General features: G+C 42.6%; 1 protein-coding gene across 1 annotated transcript in view; it reads right to left on the reverse strand.

Annotated features, from left to right (window-relative positions):
- maea (macrophage erythroblast attacher, E3 ubiquitin ligase) overlaps positions 1–19127 on the reverse strand; it is a 133215-nt gene extending 114088 nt beyond the window's left edge. The window contains exons 1-2 of the mRNA XM_078223199.1: positions 18740–19127; positions 14657–14839 (exon numbers count right to left, since the gene is read on the reverse strand). Of these exons, the coding sequence (XP_078079325.1) occupies positions 14657–14839; positions 18740–18808 (252 nt within the window). The 5' untranslated portion in view covers positions 18809–19127. The remainder of the gene's footprint in view (positions 1–14656; positions 14840–18739) is intronic.
- Between the last annotated feature and the right edge of the window lie 206 nt (positions 19128–19333).

The raw sequence follows: 19333 nt of genomic DNA on the forward strand, positions 1-19333 counted from the left end.
AGTGGGCAAGAGCATGGCAGGTAGAACATAATGTTGCAAAGTGTGAAGCTTTTCACTTGGGTAGGAAATGTTAAATAAAGCAGAATATTTTTCAATGATGAGAACCTGGGAAATGTTCACAAAGGGACTTGGGTGTCCTTGCACATGAATCACTGAAAGTTCACAACAAGCAATTAAAAAGGCCAATTATATATTATATGTATCCCTTTCAGTAAAGGGATACAAGTCATACTACAATCATATAAGGCATCAGTGAAGCAATAGCTAAGGTTCTGTACAGTTTTGGTCTCCTTATTTAAGGAAGCTCATAGTTACCATGTAGCGCGCAACAAAAGTTCACTAGACCAGTTCCTGGACTGAGGGGATTATTCTGTGCAGAGATGAAGAGGCCAATATTCCCTGATTTCCGTGAAGAGTGAGGGGTGATTTCATTGAAACTTATAAAATACTTAAGGCCGTGGTCCCCAAACAGTTTCCTTTTGTGGCCCCATTTTAATGCCTTATACTTTGCGACACCAGAGTAAAATTGGGCAAGGCAGGGGAAACGAGACTGTTGAGTGGGAAACCTCAGTTTCCTCACAGAAACAACCAGAAAATGTTCAAGGCATTTTTCTGCAGCAGCAATCATAACCAAGAGATAGTCTATTAGGCCACGCCCAGAAAAAAGGGGCCTCGCAGCTAGGAGTCAGAGCTCCATGGGAGTCATGCTGCTTTGGAGCCAGTGAACCCGAAATCTAACCTCACGGCCCCTGGCGAGTTGTGACCCATAATTCAGGAAGCCCCGAATTAAGGGGCTTTGCCAGGGAGAAGATTAGAAAAAGTTTCACGTGGCTGGGGAATCTAGAACATGATCTCTCGGTGTCCAAATAAGTGAGATCAGCGATTTAGGACGAGGAATACGGAAAGCACTTTTTCACCAAAAGGTCACAAATCTTTGGAATTCTCTACCCCAGAGAGTTGGGGATGCCCAGTTGTTAAAAATACTCTCTGGAATCGGTTGCATTCTTGGACACTTCCATCTCCATTAAGGACGGTCACCTCAGCACTTCACTGTACCGCAAACCCACGGATAACCTCAATGCTCCACTTCTCCAGCTTCCACCCCAAACATGTTAAAGAAGCCATCCCCTACGGACAAGTCCTCCGTATACACAGGATCTGTTCAGATGAGGAGGATCGCAACAGATACTTACAGACGCTGAAAGACACCCTCATAAGAATAGGATATGGCGCTCAACTCATTGATTGACAGTTTCTACACGCCAGTGAAAAGCCGCACCAACCTCCTCAGAAGACAAACTCAGGACATGGCAGACAGAGTACCCTTCGTCGTCCAGTACTTCCCTGGAGCAGAGAAATCTTCTCCGGAGCCTTCATCATGTCATTGATGAAGACAAACATCTTGCCAAGCCCACCCCCACACTCCCACTTTTTGCCTTCAAACAACCGTACAACCTCAAACAAACCATTGTCTGCGGCAAACTACCCAGCCTTTAGGAGAACAGTGACCACGACACCACACAACCTCTGCAAGAATTGATGGATCATCAACACGGATGCCATCATCTCACATGTGAACACCATCCACCAGGTACACAGTACATACACTTACAGCTCGGCCAACGTTGTCTACCTGCTACGCTGCAGGAATGGATGTCCCGAGGCATGGTACACTGGGGAGACCATGCAGATGCAACGACAACGGATGAATGAACACCACTCAACAATCACCAGGCAGGAGTGTTCCCTTCCAGTCAGGGAACACTTCACGGGCATTCAGCCTCTGATCTTCGGGTAAGCGTTCTCCAAAGCAGCCTTCACGACACACAACGTAGAATCGCCGAGCAGAAACCGATAACAAAGTTCTGCACACGAGGCCAGCCTCAACCGGGTTCTTGGGTTCATGTCACACTATCTGTAACCCCCACGACTTGCCTGGGCTTGCAAAATCTCACTAACTATCCTGGCTGGAGACAATACACATCTCTTTAACCTGCGCTTACCCCTCTCCACTCACATTGTCTGTACCTTGAAGACTTGATTACCTGCAAAGACTCGCTTTCCAACCATGATCTTGTAAATTGAGTTTCTGACTAATATATGCCTGTTTGTGAACAGAACTCCCACTCACCTGATGAAGGGGCAGTGCTCCAAAAGCTTGTGCTACCAAATAAACCGGTTGGATTTTAACTTGGTGTTGTGAGACTTTTTACTGTGCTTATCCCTGTCCAACGTCGACATCTCCACATCAAAAATATTCAAGACAGACATGGCTAGATCTTTGGGAATTACAAGATGTGGGAAAGTGGAGTTGAAGTACAAGATAAGCCATGATTTTGTTGACGGGTGGAGGAAGGTTTAAAGGATCAAGTAGCTTGCTATTGCTTCTATTTAAGTTTTTAAGTTCAATTAAAATGAATTAGAAACAAAAACACTGGGAATTAGAATATCCAACATAATAAATTGCTGTAAGACTCAACAACTTTTACCCAACCCTTCCTGGACTCGTATATTCTTCTGAAAAGTGCTCAAGTCCAGTTCTATTAGTTTCTTTTTCTAATGTGGATATGCAGTCCAAGAAATAAGCCTTGTTTTAAGAACATTTGACATGTAACAAAGCCTTTTGTGAAGGCAAGGTACCCAAAATTCTATGCAGAATATGGTGTCAATGTAACTGGGACTTACTCATGATCAAACACCCAAGACACATCTCAAGATTTGATTAGCCTCATTAATAACAGCATCACATTCACTGTTACTGAAAGTACGCAATCAATAAAGGACCCATAAAATCATTTTCTAGCTGGGTAATGGACACTCATTACATAATTGTTACATGCAGCAATTTAAAATTTATTCACATTAAAATCTGCCATCCTTTGCTCTATGATCCAATTTAACGAGGTCCTTCCAATGCCATCAATTACCTTATCACAAAGCAACAATTCAGCATTATCTGTAAATGTCACCACCATCATGCCAACAGCCAAATAATCAGAACACCTTCACCTTCCAACCCTACTGAATATATATTAGTTCACCCTACCTTGCATCCTCCCATTCCCAAGTCTGATTTTCAATACATCACCTTCAACAACCTCTCATCATATATCACCTTCACCCTGGAAAAATATCCCAAGGCATTTCACAAAAATATAAATCAGAACCATGACGATATCCGATCTTTACACTTCTCAAAACGGCATTACTGACCTCTATATATTATATCTGTGATTCTGTGGGTTTCCTCCCACAGTTCGAAAGATGTGTTAGGTGCATTGGCCGGTGTGTGGCAACGAGGGGATTTTCACAGTAACTTCACTACAGTGTTAGTGTAAGCCTACTTGTGACAACTTAGACTTAACTTGTATCCTTCAAGCAAATCTAAATCTGGACTATATTCACCATGTAATATAGACAGATAAGCAGAATTCACTTTAATATACTTTTCTTTCAATAGCTGTAACATTTCTATAAAGTGCATCCCTCTGAACATGATAGAGAGTTGGGAGGATTTGGCTGCATGTGAAATTGGCATCTTGTCAGGAACCCAATATCATCATGCCCTCCCTATTCTAGGTTTAATTGATCAGGATTAAAGGCGAAAGGAAAAAGAGGGAAATAAAATTAAAAAGCCAATCAATTGTTTGTAAGCCCACAATTCTGGGTTTAACAGCAAGCATGCCTGTTCCTGAGATGTCAGCAACTTGTCAGAGGCACTGAGGTGAGTGCAGTGGGAAAGCCTTCTTCAGTGAAACCGAAGGCTCTTAGTGAAACTGAAGAGCTCCAGCCATGGCCAAGTGAAAGACTGCTGTTCAAAGCAGTACTCTCAATGATTTTATTACTTGATGGTGATGGCTAACTTTCAGGAAGGCACTTAAGCCACCACTCCTTGCCTTCATCGTGGCATGGGAGCAGCTTGTGCAAGTTTCACCTTGCAGATCTAGTACGGGGCAAGAGAAGAAACAAAGTTAACTCCAAAAGCAGCACTGAAGCAAAAAAAACCCGAAATAAAAACTGAAAAACACTAGTAGCATTTTGTAGATCAGGTAGCACAAGAACATTTCAGATTCCTAATGAAAATTCATTGAATTAAAACATTAACACTGCATTCCAACCTCCACCAATTCTACCCGAATTGCTGAGTGTTTCCGGCACTATTCGCTATACAGAAAGTTAATTTGCTAAAAAATGAAGATAACTAAATCATGGTGTTTCCACCCTCATAGTGCCATGAAAATTTATGTCATCCATGCTGCATTCATTCATAGACTAGAATTTGTCCAGCGGTGATATTCCTGCATTTATTTCTGTGAAATCGCTGAAACACTGATCTGATCTTTTGGCCAAAGGCCGTATCTGATCTGTTAAGGTGGATGTCCAAGTTCCAAAATAGACAAATTAGGCACGCGAGGTGGAGTGAAATCAGGCAACCTTCTTGAATTTGGAAGTGATCTTCAACAGACAGAAAAGCATGCTTGAGAAAATTAAATTAAATTTGGTTAATAAAAATAGAAGACAAGGATTGGAGCAAAAACCAAACAGGGCAACAAATATTTAGCATAATTGCTCCATTCAGTCTCATTTCCTTCACTTCTACCCGTGTCCCACTTTCATAGAGTCATAGAAACCCTGCAGTGCAGAAGGAGGCCATTCAGCCCATCAAGTCTGCACCGACAGCAATCCCACCCAGACCCTATCCCCGCAGCTCCACATATTTACCCCGCTAATCCCCCTCACCTACGCATCCCAGGATACTAAGGGGCAATTTAGCATGGCCAATGCATCGAACCCGTACATCTTTGGTCTGTGGGAGGAAACCGGAGCACCCGGAGAAAACCCATGCAGACATGGAGAGAATGTGCAAACTCCACACAGACAGTGACCCAAGCCGGGAATCGAACCCAGGCCCATGGAGCTGTGAGGCAGCTATGCTAACCACTGTGCCACCGTGCTGCATATATCTAGTAGGCTGTGGGACGGTCATGCAGGCTACATGTTTGCTGGAACTGGAATGGGAAGAAAATTTATCTGACACCCATGTCGCCACAATGCAGCACCACCAATGAAGGACTAAGACTTCTCTGTGATCTTGTGAATGAGTGGAATGGGTTTTTAAGCCGGTTTGAATGAAGAATTTGGGGAACATGTGATTCTGAAGCAGGCTTCACTTTGTCAATTGGAAAGATCATGTTATTTGCAAGCAAGTGGAATCCAATGGAAACCATGATCAGCGGAAAAATGAGCTCATAAGTTGGCATTTCCTTTCTCTTTGGTCTTTCAGAAATTACTTGACAACAAAATGTTCCTCGCTGTTGAGAATCAGTCGTCATCTTTCCGGTTGTTAAGAGGCCACAGCCTACTGAGCTGAACAATTACTGACCAATTGCTCTTACATTGATATTCATAGTGTGTTTTAACTGTATTGGGTCAAAATGTTCTTGTCCCACACATCAATTAACCCCAGTTTGCCTATCAATCTCAAGTCAGTAGACTATGCCATTCAGAACTTTGTCCATTTGCCCCAACACTTGGATAGATGAGGCAACTATGCTTGTGCTACTTTCCCTTCAACTTTTAGTACAGTGGAACCATTCAAGCGTGATGAAAAATTACAAAACCTTGATGGTAAATGAAGGTTTTTGTAAATCCCGCTTTCCTACTTTGAATCAGCGATTTCGTTCACAGCAAGACCCAACTTTTGCAGTTACCAGGATTTATTTGGAGCCCATCTTAACAAATAATGAACTGCCTCAGGACTCTCCACTGTCACCTTTGCTTTTCACCCTCTATAGGAATCATTGTTCATCAGAGTACGAAGACATAACGACCCTGAAGAATGTGGATGAATCAGTACTTGCCGGTCTCAGAAGGAATGAAGAAGGAAATGATGTTTTATGAACTTCTCCATCGAGTTCATATAATGATAATTCTCTTAACTGAACAGGAACAAGAAAAACAAACTAGTTATAAACTTTTGGAAAAAGCCAGTTAAGTTGAATTGGTAGAAAGTGTGTGTGGATGTGATGGCCAAGGGACATTAGTGATTAGACTATCAACCACAACCACAAAGTTCTTCTAAACAGCAGTAGCTGAGAGTGTTGTCCTTTTTGGATATCTCCCCTGGACCTGATGTCAGAGAAAAGTGGATTCTTCATAAGTGCAGAGATCATTAAGCCAGCTTGGGAGTGCATTTAAAGAGCAGATCTTTCATGGCCTAATCTGCTCTTGAAAAATTGACAAAATGAACAATGAGAATCATAATTGTCTCAGTATTAGTCTGATTCAAGGAAAAACGGCTACAATCCTTTTGAAGCACCCGGTTTCTGAACTTGTGTGCCTTTCTCTACAAGGGCTCTTTACAGAAGTTTGATACATTGATGAGAATATGCATTCATGGTAGGGCTCACGGACTATTTTAATGCATTGAAATAGTTTAGACCTCTGATTGGGTAATTTTATTTTTATTATTCTTTTATCTTTAATTTTTAATGATAAATGTACCCAACATAAATTTCCATATAGACAAAGTGAAAATTAAAAATAAACTGGGAAAAAAAGTGGGAATTTTTTTTTGTGCAACATGCCTGGAGAACAACAAAAGTGAAATATCAACTAGGCAGGAGAAAATGAAAGCTTAAGCAGCTACATTATCAAATAAAAAAATTAAACATCATCTTGAGGAGCCAGACCAAAAACTTCAGACTTATCGTCACAAGCACGAGTGTTATTACCCTGATAAATACAAAAGAAATAGCTATTGTGCAACATTACATGCTTGCAATTCATTGCAGTATAATGCCCCGCCAAATAAAATACCCTTCACAGCAAAATATCTTAGTTATCACCATTTCAGGTCAAACAACCTTGCTGTTTTAACAAAACTATTAGAACCACTTAAAACAGTTACAATTCATCTCATCAGTATCCTTTTGTTTCCTCCACTGCAGATCATTTTTTAATGCAGTTTGTTTAGAAAGAATATTGATGAACACTTCAGAAGCACCGATTAGAAAGATTATTGAAGGAGTTAGAAATTAGGGTGTTGAATCATTCCTATATTCCGAACAAAATCTTCAACAATAGCCCAGAGCCCGGTGGAGCAGAGCATCTGATGGCATGCGTCACGAGTTGGATGTTGTCCCCTCACTCTTCAACTCTGATTATTTCCATGCCACAAATCGCTGGAAATGCAAATTGGTAGCAGGCAGTGAGGTCACCATTTTGGCCCTTGGTGAACAACAGGATGAGCAGTCTATCGCCTTAACCAATGAAGTTTAAGAATAATGAAAGAAAAGCAAATAGGGTGAATCAGAATCCAAGTAGATTTGTAAAGAAAAATAGAGGGGGAAAAAGGGAAAGAAAGCGACAAGAAAAAAAAATGCAACTTAAAAAAAAAATCTCTACAAACAACGTAACTGCATGAGATTCCAATTTCAAATGTTCCCTTTCAGGTTCTCCAGGTTGGTGTCAGGACTCTCTCAATCACCACATTAACAACGTTGTTAAGTAATAAAAAAGCAGCCCTAAATTTCAACAGCAAGTGTAATTCGTATTTCCTTAGCAAATCAGCAAATTCTTAGCACTCGAGGGAATTGACAGAAAGTGTCTATTTCAATAAGGCAGCACAAATTGTCCACTAATTTGTGCAATTTCCAATTCATGACATCGCTTTCCTCATCAATTGAGCTTTCTTTTGAAAAGGTGAAAAACAAGATACAGCATTGTTACAACCCAGGAGGCCATTTGCAAATGAGCGACACATCTAGTACAATTACCCTGCCTTCTCCCTGTAACCCTGCACATGCTTCTTTGTCCGATAAGAGTTTCATTCCTCTTTGAATGGTTCAATCAAACCTGTCTCCACCATACTCTTGAGCATTCCGATTACCATTCGCTGCATAAAAAGTTTCCCTTCACATCACTTTCTTTTACTAATTACGTCAAAAATCTGTGCTTGCTCATTCTCAATCTTTTCAAAGGGTAGGAATAGTTTCTCTCCATCTACTCTGTCCAGGCCCCTCAGGGTTTTGAATACCTCTATCAAATCTCTGCTCAACCTTCTTCGCTGCAAGGAAAATGGCATCAACTTGCCATTACTTTTCCTGCAAATTCTGAGCCATTAATTCAGCACAAATAATTTTCCAAAGTAATTCCTTCAAACCATCAGAGTACCAAAATTCCTAAAATAAAAAGCAGTGTTAAACGCAGTTAATAAGATTTATTTTCAACTTTATGGCAAAAATCTCTTTAACCCATGGTTCTTTGCCAATAAACACATGACAAATGATGAGGTGATGGTCAAGAAGAATGCAAACAGCCAGAGTGCTCATCACAAAATAACAAAGCTGAAACTTTTACTGCAATTGTATAGGGCATTGGTGAGGCCACACGTGGAGTATTGCGTGCAGTTTTGGTGTCCTTATCCAAGGAAGGATGTCCTTGCTATAGAGGGAGTACAGTGGAAGTTTGCCAGGCTGATTCCTGGGATGGCAGGCCGGTCATATACGGATATAAATTAGTTAGGATTATATTCACTGGAGTTTAGAAGAGAGAGAGGGAACCTCATAGAAACTTGTAAAATTCGAACATGATTAGACAGGGTAGATTCAGAAAGAATATTCCTAATGGAGGGGGAGAACTAGGGGTCATAGTTGAGGATAAGGGTTAAACCTTTTAGAACTGAGAGAAATGTCTTCACCCAGAGGGTGGTGAATGTGTGGAACTCACCATCACAGGAAGTAGTCGAGGCCAAAACAGTGTGTGATTTCAATAAAAAATTAGATACAGCTCTTGGGGCAAAAGGGATCAGGTTGAAGGGGGAAATCATCAGGATATTGAATTTGATGATCAGCCATGATCAAAATGAATGGTGGAGCAGGCTCGAAGGGCCAAATGGCCTCCTCCTGCTTCTAATTTCTATGCTTCTATGAAACCGAATAAAACTAAAATTTAACATATCCAAAACATCATGCATTAATATCCCTAGCAATCCTATAATACTATACCAAACTGCTTGAAAGGGGAGCGGATGGCAGAATGGGAATATCATGGGGCTAGTAACCCAGAGGCTAGACACCACCATCACCATCCTAGGGATAACCCATCCTACCAAGACAGACCCACCCGAGCAGTGGTATAGAGCCAGAAGGGTGCAGCCTTGCGAGTCTACAACATTGACTCCAAGTCCCATGACAACTTACGGCATCAGGTCAAACATGGGCAAGGAAGCCTCCTGTTGATTATCATACATCAGTCCAGTTCAGCTGATGAATCAGTACTCCTTCCTGTTGAACACCACTTGGAGGAAGCACTGGAGGTGGCAAGGACAGAGATTGTACTCCAGGTGGAGGATTGCAACACCCCTACCTTAGAGTGACTCGGTCTCACCACTTCTACCGAGCCCCAAAAGACATAGCTGCTGGACTGGGGTTTTCTTATTCATTGTTGGGATATGGGCTTCGCTGGCTAGGTCAGCATTTATTGCCCATCCCTAACTGCCCTCAAGAATGTGGAGGTGGGCTGCCTTCCATGTAGGGTAGGTACACCCACAGTGCTGTGAAGGAGGGTGTTACAGGATTTTGGCCCAGCGACCAAAGGAAGGAAGAGTGATATATTTCCAAGTCAGGATGGGGAGCAACTTGGAGGGGAACTTCCTGGTGGCAGTGTTCCCATGTGTTTACTGTCTTTGTCCTTCGAAATGGCAATGGTCATGCGTTTGCAAAGTGCTGTCAAAGTAGCCTCGGTGAGTTCCTGCCATTCACCGTTAAGACGGTTCACACTGCTGTCATTCTGTATCAGTGGGAGAAGAAGTGAATGTTTGTGGATGGGGTGCCAATCAAGCAGGCTACTTTGCCCTGAATGGTGTTGCAGGACTGAGGCCTGCAGCCTCCAGTTTTTGCATTTTTGAATTTCATTTCTGCATTGCACTTGATATTAAGCCTACATAAATATTTAGTTATTTTGTATTAAATCGTACATGGTAGGCATTGATCTTAACCCGACTGTGATTGTGTTTTGATCAATTAACCAATAATAATCAGTAGAAATGTGTTTTCCCCACAATTTTTCATACTGGCCATTTACAGCTGTATTTAGACCGCATGATAAATTGTCTTGTTTATCAGAAATTCTCTCTTACTGCATTCAGTGATTCTTGGTCTACAGGCTAGAACAATGAGTAACCTTATATGGGGTGGTCACCTCGTGTGGTCATCAGGTGAAGAAGTTTATTGATGGACATACGCCTGAAGAATGACAGATGGGAAACACCATCAATTTAAATAAACAACTTGGATATTACCATAAGAACTAGGAACAGAAGAGAGAAGAATCATTAAGAACTGAGACTTGTTTTGAGAAGGGACTGTATCAGACCTCGGAATGTAGGAATGGAACCAGCAATTTGGCTTAAAGGAGCTCTGTTTTGAGAACTCACTGCAGCATCGTAGTGGAATAGTCACTACTGAGCGGGAACAGGAATGGAGTGGCTAGTTGTAGTATCCACCTGTAAGGTTATTTGGTGACTTGGTAACATATGTACCAATTTAGGGTGCTGTTGTGGAACAGGCTAAGTTGGGGAGACCAATTTGAGGTTGTTTGGATTTTAGAAAAATCTGCCCGCCTCTTCATAAAACTTTCTTTCTACTTTATTTAACTCCATTGTAATTGTCATACTATTTTAATCATTATTCAATAAAATTGTGTTAATGTATTACTTGTCATAGTCACTCATTCCTGTTACATCCAGAGTAAGGCTCCGAACCCAAGGTGAGGCTCAAAAGGGACTCACAAAGCCCCGTACATTGCCAAGCTTCTCGAATGTTGTTTGAGTTGCACTCATGTAGACAAATGGAGAGCATTCCACCACACTCCTGACTGGTGCCTTGCAGATGATGAAAACGTTTTGGGGAGTCACTCACCACAGCTCCTCACGTCTGATATGCTCCTGTAGCCACTGTTTATATGGCTGACCCAGTGTAGTTTCTCATCAATAGCAATTCCGAGGAGGTTGGATAGTAGGGGCGTTCAGTGAAAGTAATCCCAATGTCAAGGGGCGATAGCTCAATTCTCTCTTCCTGGAAATGGGGTCACTAATGCTCTTTAGGGAAGGAAATCTGCTGTCCTCACTTGGTCTGGCCGACATGCGACTCCACAGCCACAGCAATGTGGCTGATTCAACTGCCCTCAGGCAACTAGAGATGGGCAGCCAGCGACGTCCATGTCACATGAATGAATAAAAAAAACCTTGTGTGGCACGAATGTAACTTGCCTGTGGCAGGCGAACAGGGAAGAGGAAAAAAATAATTTGACCTCATGCTCACCAACCTGCCAACCACAGGTGCAGCTGACATTATTGGCAGGAGTGACCACATTACAGTCCTTGTGGAGACAAAATTCCATCTTCACATTGAGGATACTCTCCACTGTGTTGTGTGGCACTACCAGCTTGTTGATTGGGATAGATTTCCGAACAGATCTAACTACTCAAAACTGTGCATCCATGAGGCAGTGGGTAGATAACCACAATATGACTTCATGATCAGGGGATCAATCCTGGTTCAAAGAACAAAGGAGGGTATGCCAGGAGCAATGCCAAAAAACATTAAAATGTCATCAACTTGATGAAGCTACAACACATGACTACTTACATGCCAGAATGGCTGAAGCAACATTCAATTAAGTGATCTCACACCAAAGGAACAAAGGCAAGTTCTGCAGTCCTGCCATATGAATGGTGCTGGACAAATAAACAACTGACAAGAGGAGGAAGTGTCTCAAATATCTGCATCCACAATGATGAGCAGAGCCCAGCACATTCGTTTAAAAGGCAAGGCCAATGCATTCGCACTCAATTTCACCTTAAGAACCCAGTGGATAATTCAGCTTGGCCTCCTCAGGATATACCCTCTTCAGATATGCCAGTCTTTGGCCAATTCAATTCACTTCACTGCACTTCACTTGATATCAAGAAATGGCTAAAGGCACTGTACAGTGCAAAGGCCCTGAAAATATTCCGGTAATAGGACAGAAGATTTGTGCTGCACAGCTAGCCACACCCTTAGCCAAACTGTTCCTGTACAGCTCCAACACTAGCATCTACCTGACAATGTGGAAAATTGCCCAGGCATGCCCTGTCCACAAGACAAAGGACAAATGCAACCACTCCAATTACCACCCCATCAGTCTACTCTCGATCAGCAAAGTGATTGAAGGGATCATCAAAAGTGCTATCATACGTATCTGCTTGTATGTAACTTGCGCACTATGTTCAACCTGGATTCTGCCAGGGCCACAACTCCTCACTCCATTACAGACTTGGTCCAAACATTCACTCACTTCATTGAAGCAGTAATACATATACAAGCTGCACTGCAGCAACTCACCAACTTCCATCCACAGTATCTTCCAAGCCTGCGGCCTCTACTCTCTAAAAGAACAAAGAACAGTACAGCACAGGAAACAGGCCCTTCGGCCCTCCAAACCTGTGCCGCTCCTTGGTCCAATTAGACCAATCGTTTGTATCCCTCCATTCCCAGGCTGCTCATGTGACTATCCAGGTAAGTCTTAAACGATGCCAGCATGTCTGCCTCCACCACCGTACTTGGCAGCGCATTTCAGGCCCCCACCATCCTCTCTGTAAAAAACATCCCTCTAATATCTGAGTTATACTTCGCCCCTCTCACCTTGAGCCTGTGACCCCTCGTGATCGTCACCTCTGATCTGGGAAAAAGCTTCCCACCGTTCACCCTATCTATCCCCTTCATAATCTTGTACACCTCTATTAGATCTCCCTCATTCTCCATCTTTCCAGGGAGAACAACCCCAGTTTACCCAATCTCTCCTCATAGCTAAGACCCTCCATACCAGGCAACATCCTGGTAAACCTTCTCTGCACTTTCTCTAAAGCCTCCACGTCCTTCTGGTAGTGCAGCGACCAGAACTGGACGCAGTACTCCAAATGTGGCCTAACCAACATTCTATACAGCTGCATCATCAGACTCCAGCTTTTATACTCTATACCCCATCCTATAAAGGCAAGCATACCTTATGCCTTCTTCACCACCTTCTCCACCTGTGTTGCCACCTTCAAGGATTTGTGGACTTGCACACCTAGGTCCCTGTGTTTCTATACTCTTGATGGCTCTGCCATTTATTGTATAACTCCTCCCTACATTATTTCTTCCAAAATGCATCACTTTGCATTTATCCGGATTAAATTCCATCTGCCACCTCTCCGCCCAATTTTCCAGCCTATCTATATCCTGCTATATTGCCCGACAATGCTCATTGCTATCACGCAAGTCCTGCCATCTTCGTGTCATCCGCAAACTTGCTGATAACACCAGTTACACCTTCTTCCAAATCATTTATATATATCACAAATAGAAGGGCAGCAGAGACATGGGAACACAATCGCCTGCAAGTTCCCCTCAAGTCAAACACTATCGTGACTTGGGAAACCATGGCACGGTGGCACAGTGGTTAGCATTGCTGCCAGGGACCCGGATTCAATTCCAGCCTCAGGGGACTGTGTGGAGTTTGCACGCTCTCCCCGTATCTGCATGGGTTTCCTCTGGGTGCTCCGGTTTCCTCCCACAGTCCAAAGATGGGCAGGTTAGGTGGATTGGCCATGCTAACTTGTCCCTTCGCGTTGGGGGATCAGCAGCGTAAATATGTGGGGTTACGGGTGGGATTCTTGTCGGTGCAGATTTGATGGGCCATGTGGCCTCCTTGTGCACTGTGGGATTTTATGATTATATTGCTGTTCCTCCAACAGCACCATGACGTACCTACAACAAAATTAACTGAAGTTCACCACCGCCACCACCTTCTCAAGGGCAATTAGAGATGGTCACTAAATACTGGCCTAGCCAGCGAAACCCACATCCTACAAATGAATTAAAGAAACACAGACCACATTGATAAAATGTCACTCTTAGTTTATACCAACTGAACCCTTCTACTAATCAACAGTAGGGGAGTGAAAGTCTTCCCCACTAGCCCAAAGGTATGTGAAGAAAACAAACAACTTGCACTTTGAGGTTGGGTAAAAGTAGTATATAAAGTAGTAATAATGTGCACATCCTGGGTCTCAGAATACAAAGTTAAAAACAAAAGATACAAATGTTGCTCAAAGGTCAAGCAAAATCCAACAATGGCCAAACGTACCATTTTTAAGCACAAAAAGGTATAATCATAACTTACATTTTCATTAATCATTTTCTCAAAATGACTGGCTTTAAATTTTTTAAGAAGTTTATTTTCATGTGTTTACAACAATGATAGTTTCATGGTCACCATTACTGAGCTGATTCAATTCCAGATATGTATTCTTAATTTATTGAATTTAAATTCTCCCAGCTGCCATGGTGGGATTTGAACCAGTGATTGGCTGGTTTACTTGTCTCATGACAACCTCTGCATGCACGTGATGAAATGAACTTGTTTTTAAATCAGAATTTCATTTGAGATAAGAACCCATTCCTCACGTTGAAAAAATGTAATTGTTACACTTATTTTGTGCAAAGAAAGACATTTTAAATTTTGCATTTTAGGTCTGTCGTCAAGAATGGTACAGCTACAAAATACTAAACAACATCTTGTGACACCGATATCATAAGCTTTTGTCACCAACATAAAATATTTATTGTACCTTTCTCTTCAGAGCACTGAGTTTCTCAACCACCCCATCGAGCAAGGTCACCACAGAGTCCACTGCTGGGCAGTTGCTCAATGTTTTCTCGAGTTCTGCAACTACCATGGTCACATGACTAGTTTCTCGGTCAATATTCTTCTGGGCAGCTCGGAAACGCTTATTCAAGGTTTCATATGGCACCTACAGGAAAACAATACAATTATTATTTCACAAAGATGAAATAGGGAAAAACACTGGTAGTAATTTATCATGAGATTTTCTATCAGACAATAAAATAAATCATGGAAAAGATATTCAACTTTGAATCCGTTCTCTTGTCGATAGTTTTAATGACTCATTTGTTACATGGACTGATGGTATTAGTAACAATGAAACTTTGATAATATAGGTGAATCTGGTTTCTTGTGTTCCTGCTTAGAAGGGTTGGACTCATTTCCGGAGGTATCTGACTTTCTAAAATTTCTGCCTCAAATATTCAACTCCACTAGTAACAGTAAGACAAGAAAAATCATATGATGTTCTAATTCTGTTTCTCTCCCCACCATGACTGTCAGACCTGTGGAAATTTCCAGTTTACCAGAATGGAACAAATAGGAACAGGAGTGGACCATATGACCCGTCATGCCTGCGCCATTCAATACGATCATGGCTGAGTGGATGGGAAAATAGTGCAGAAGCTCCTCTTACCCTTCGATTCCCTAAGACACCAAAGTCAGCCTATCCCAGCCTTAAACATATTCAATAATGTAACATCCATCATTCTCTGCACACAGTATGCCAGATGTAGTCTCATGAAGCCCTACACAACAGTTGCAAGACCTATTTACTGCGAGGGGATTGGAGTACAGCAAAGGCCAACATGCCATTTACCTTCTGAATTGCTTGCTGCACCAGCATGCTAACTTTATGTGCTCCTTGTAAGAGCACAACCAACTCTGAGTATCAACGTTTACAAGTTCCACACCTTTTAAAAATATATTCGGCTTTTTCATTCTTACGACTAAGTGAATAACTTCACACTGCCCCACAGTCTGCCCCTACTCCATCTGAAATCATGTAACATGTCTTCACCTCCTTGCAGCCCATGCCCACAGTTTACCTTTCCAACTAGCTTTGTATCAGCAGCAAACTTAAGTCACTATTATAGATTGTAAGCAGCTGAGACCCCAGCACTGATCCTTGTGACACTCCACCCGTCACAGCCTGTCAACTTGAAAATGCACTGTTTATGCCAATTCTCTCCTTCTTGTCCATGAACCAATTCTCTATCCATGCTAATATATTATCCCACTCAAAGAGCTTAGTAACCTTGTGTGTGATATCCTCTTCAATTTCCTTTGCAAATGCAAATAAACAACTGGTTCCTTTTTTCTGCCCTACTAGTTACATCCTCAAAACAATGCTAAGAAATTTGTGAAACAGGATTTCCCTTTCGTAAAACCATGTTTCAAAATTCATTGTTAAGACAATACATTTTATGTATTTCAGATTTCCAGCATTTGGCTTATTTTTATTCATTCATCACCCATTCCTAATTGCCCTGGAACCAAGAGGACATTTTTTAAAGAGTTAGTCGTATTGCCGTGGGTCCAGTCACGTTTGATATTGATTTTTTTTATTGTCACATGTATTAGTATACAGTGAAAAGTATTGTTTCTTGCACACTATACAGACATGTCGGCCAGGCCAGACCAGACCAGGCAAGGATAGCAGATTTCCTTCCCTAAAAAGGACATAGGTGAACCAGATGAGTTTTGCAACAATCAACAATGGTTTCATGGTCATGAATAGACTTAATTCTAGATTCAAGTTTTAACCATCTGCCATGGCGGGATTCGAAGCCGGGTCCCCAGAGCATTACCCTGGGTCTCTGGATTAGTAGTCCAATGACAATAATACCATTACTTCACCATCTCCCCGCTTTTGAACACAGAAACAGTGCAAGGGCTGAGTGGTAGAACTAGGTGTCTTCAAAATGCTGATGTGTGGAGAAGCCATTATATAGATGGAGAAAAAGAAGTTGGCACAGGATCAATCCTTGGAGGACTCTAGTAGTACTGTGGAAAATCAGATTGAGCAGCTAATATCTGATGGGATTATTAACATTTGGAAAAAATACCATAACAATATTTATCATTGCAACAGGAAATAGTTTTGAAATAATCTGGAGAGAAAAAAAGTGCTCAACTCGCAGATGCCGTCTAACCTGAGTATTTCTAGAATTTGATTTTTATCAGCAAATTTTTAGCAGCATTAGATTTTGAATGGCATCAAGGATACCAGGTAAAATTGAAATCAATGGGAATCATGGGGTAAACATCTCCACTAACTCTACTCATGAAGAGCACAAAATAAAATGGTTTCTGTTCTTGAAGGCCAATCATCTCAGCCCCAGGACATCACTGTCAGAGTTTCTCAGGACAGGTCCAAGGACTAAACACCTTCATCCACTGCATCTAAGATATTCCATCCACAAGACCACTGATGATTGAACCATGTTCTTATCTATTCACAACTCCTCAGATCATGAAGCTGTCCATGTCCATAAACAGCAAGACCTGGACAATATTCATGCTTGGGCTGGTAAGTGACAGGCAGCCTTCAGTTTATTTATTAGTGTCACAAGTAGGCTTATATTAACACTGCAATGAAGTTGCTGTGAAAATCCCCTAGTCGCCACACTCTGGCACCTGTTCGGGTACATGGAAGGAGAATTTAGCATGGCCAATACACCTAACCAGCATGTCTTTCAGACTGTGGGAGAAAACCCATGCAAGACACAGGGAGAAAGTGCAAACTCCACACAGACAGTGACCCAAGCCAGGAATCGAACACTGGTCCCTGGCAGCAGTGCTGACTACTGTGCCACTTGATCTTCAACAATACAGAATCTAACCATTTCAGCCTGACGTTCAATAGTATTACCCTTGCTGAATAGGGGTCACATCTGACCAGCAACCAGCCAGATAAATACCTTGGCTAATAGAGCAAGTCAAAAGAAGGGAATTCTGAGGTGACTAACTCACCTCCTGAAGCCTGTCCACCATCTACAAGGCACCAGTCAGGATTGTGACGGAGTACTCTCTATTAGCCTAGATGAGTGTAGTTTCCACAACACTGAAGAAGCTGGACATCTGCCAGCCCACTTGCTCAGCCCCTCATCCACCACATTAAACAGGCACTTCAGTCATGTCTGTTACTTCTGGATTTGACTATTCTTAACATATGCCAGGCCAGCCTCCTTCATACAAAATGCTTATTTGAAGACATCCAGAATTGTTTGCTGGTATCCTAACTCACACCAAGTCACATTCAGCAATTACTTCACTTCATTGGCTCTCAGTTAACCAACATTTTGATATAAAAATTCTCATCATTTTCAAATCTCTTTGTCTATCCCCAACTCCATAATCCCCTTTAGTCATAGAACCACACATTACCTCCCTTCCCCCACAGGGATGTCTGCACACTAACAATTCTGACCTTATGACCATTCTTGATTTTAATCACTCCAAAAGGTAGACATGTCGGCAGCTGCCATGGTACTAGGTCTGGAATTCCGTCCCTAAATCTCAAAGGGTCTCCCTTTCATTCTTCTTGTAAAATGCTCACTCTTTGGTGACCAAGCTTTTAATCATCTGGCCTAGTGTCTTTGTGATGTGGCCCAGTTTCCAATTGCTCCTGTGAAGCATCTGGAGCCATTTTGTCGTGTCAGAGGCGCTAAACAAATGCAAGTTGTGATATAAATGACATCGATCAGCACAGCTCGCTAGAACAATTGATTTAATACCGAACCAAATACAAACTGGGGTGAAATGGGGACGGATGAAGATTTGGGAATGCATTTAGGAGATTGGAGCAGAGTGGAAGTTAAAAATCCACCTCACCCTAAACTTAAACAAAAAAAAACTGGAATAGCTCGGCTGGAACGCAAACCAGGATATAAATACAAATAAGCATTTATCGTCCATGGAAAGGCTGAAAGTGGCACTTGATTCAGGCTGTTTCTCCACCTTGTGCAGAGCCGCAGGAAATATTAAGTGGGTACAGCTGCTGGGCAGAGGATGATACTGAGCATACCTTTAGAGTGGGATATTCCTGAACCTTTAATGCCATCGAGAGTTGAGCAGCTGATTCCTGCACCGCCATCTTAACTCAACTATCAATACTGTGGTGCAACATGGGTAAAGAGCCCAGTCTAAATTCAAAATTAAAACTTCACAAAGTGGCCGAGCACCAACGGAAACTTTCCCTCAGAGAAGAATAGCGTCTGTCACTTCATCTATTCCTTTATGTCATTTGACAACCCCGCCTCATTCCCACCGCCGTGGGAAGCCAGCGGCCGCCGAGCTTAAATCTTCTCCAAGTGAACGAACGCGATAACGGAAAACAGGCCCCGCCCCCTCCAGAGGCCCGCCCATCGTCCCGCCCCCGCTAAAAACCCCGCCCATCGCCCCGCCCCCGCTATAAACCCCGCCCATCGTCCCGCCGCCGCTATAAACCCTGCCCTTGCTATAACCCCGCCCCCGCTATAAACCCCGCCCCCGCTATAAACCCTGCCCATCGTCCCGCCCCCGCTATAAACCCCGCCCATTGTCCCGCCCCCGCTATAAACCCCGCCTATCCTTCCGCCCCCGCTATAAACCCCGCCTGTCCTCCCCCCACCCTCCCGTA

Source organism: Mustelus asterias, chromosome 1 (assembly GCF_964213995.1).
Source record: "Mustelus asterias chromosome 1, sMusAst1.hap1.1, whole genome shotgun sequence".
NCBI lineage: Eukaryota > Metazoa > Chordata > Chondrichthyes > Carcharhiniformes > Triakidae > Mustelus > Mustelus asterias.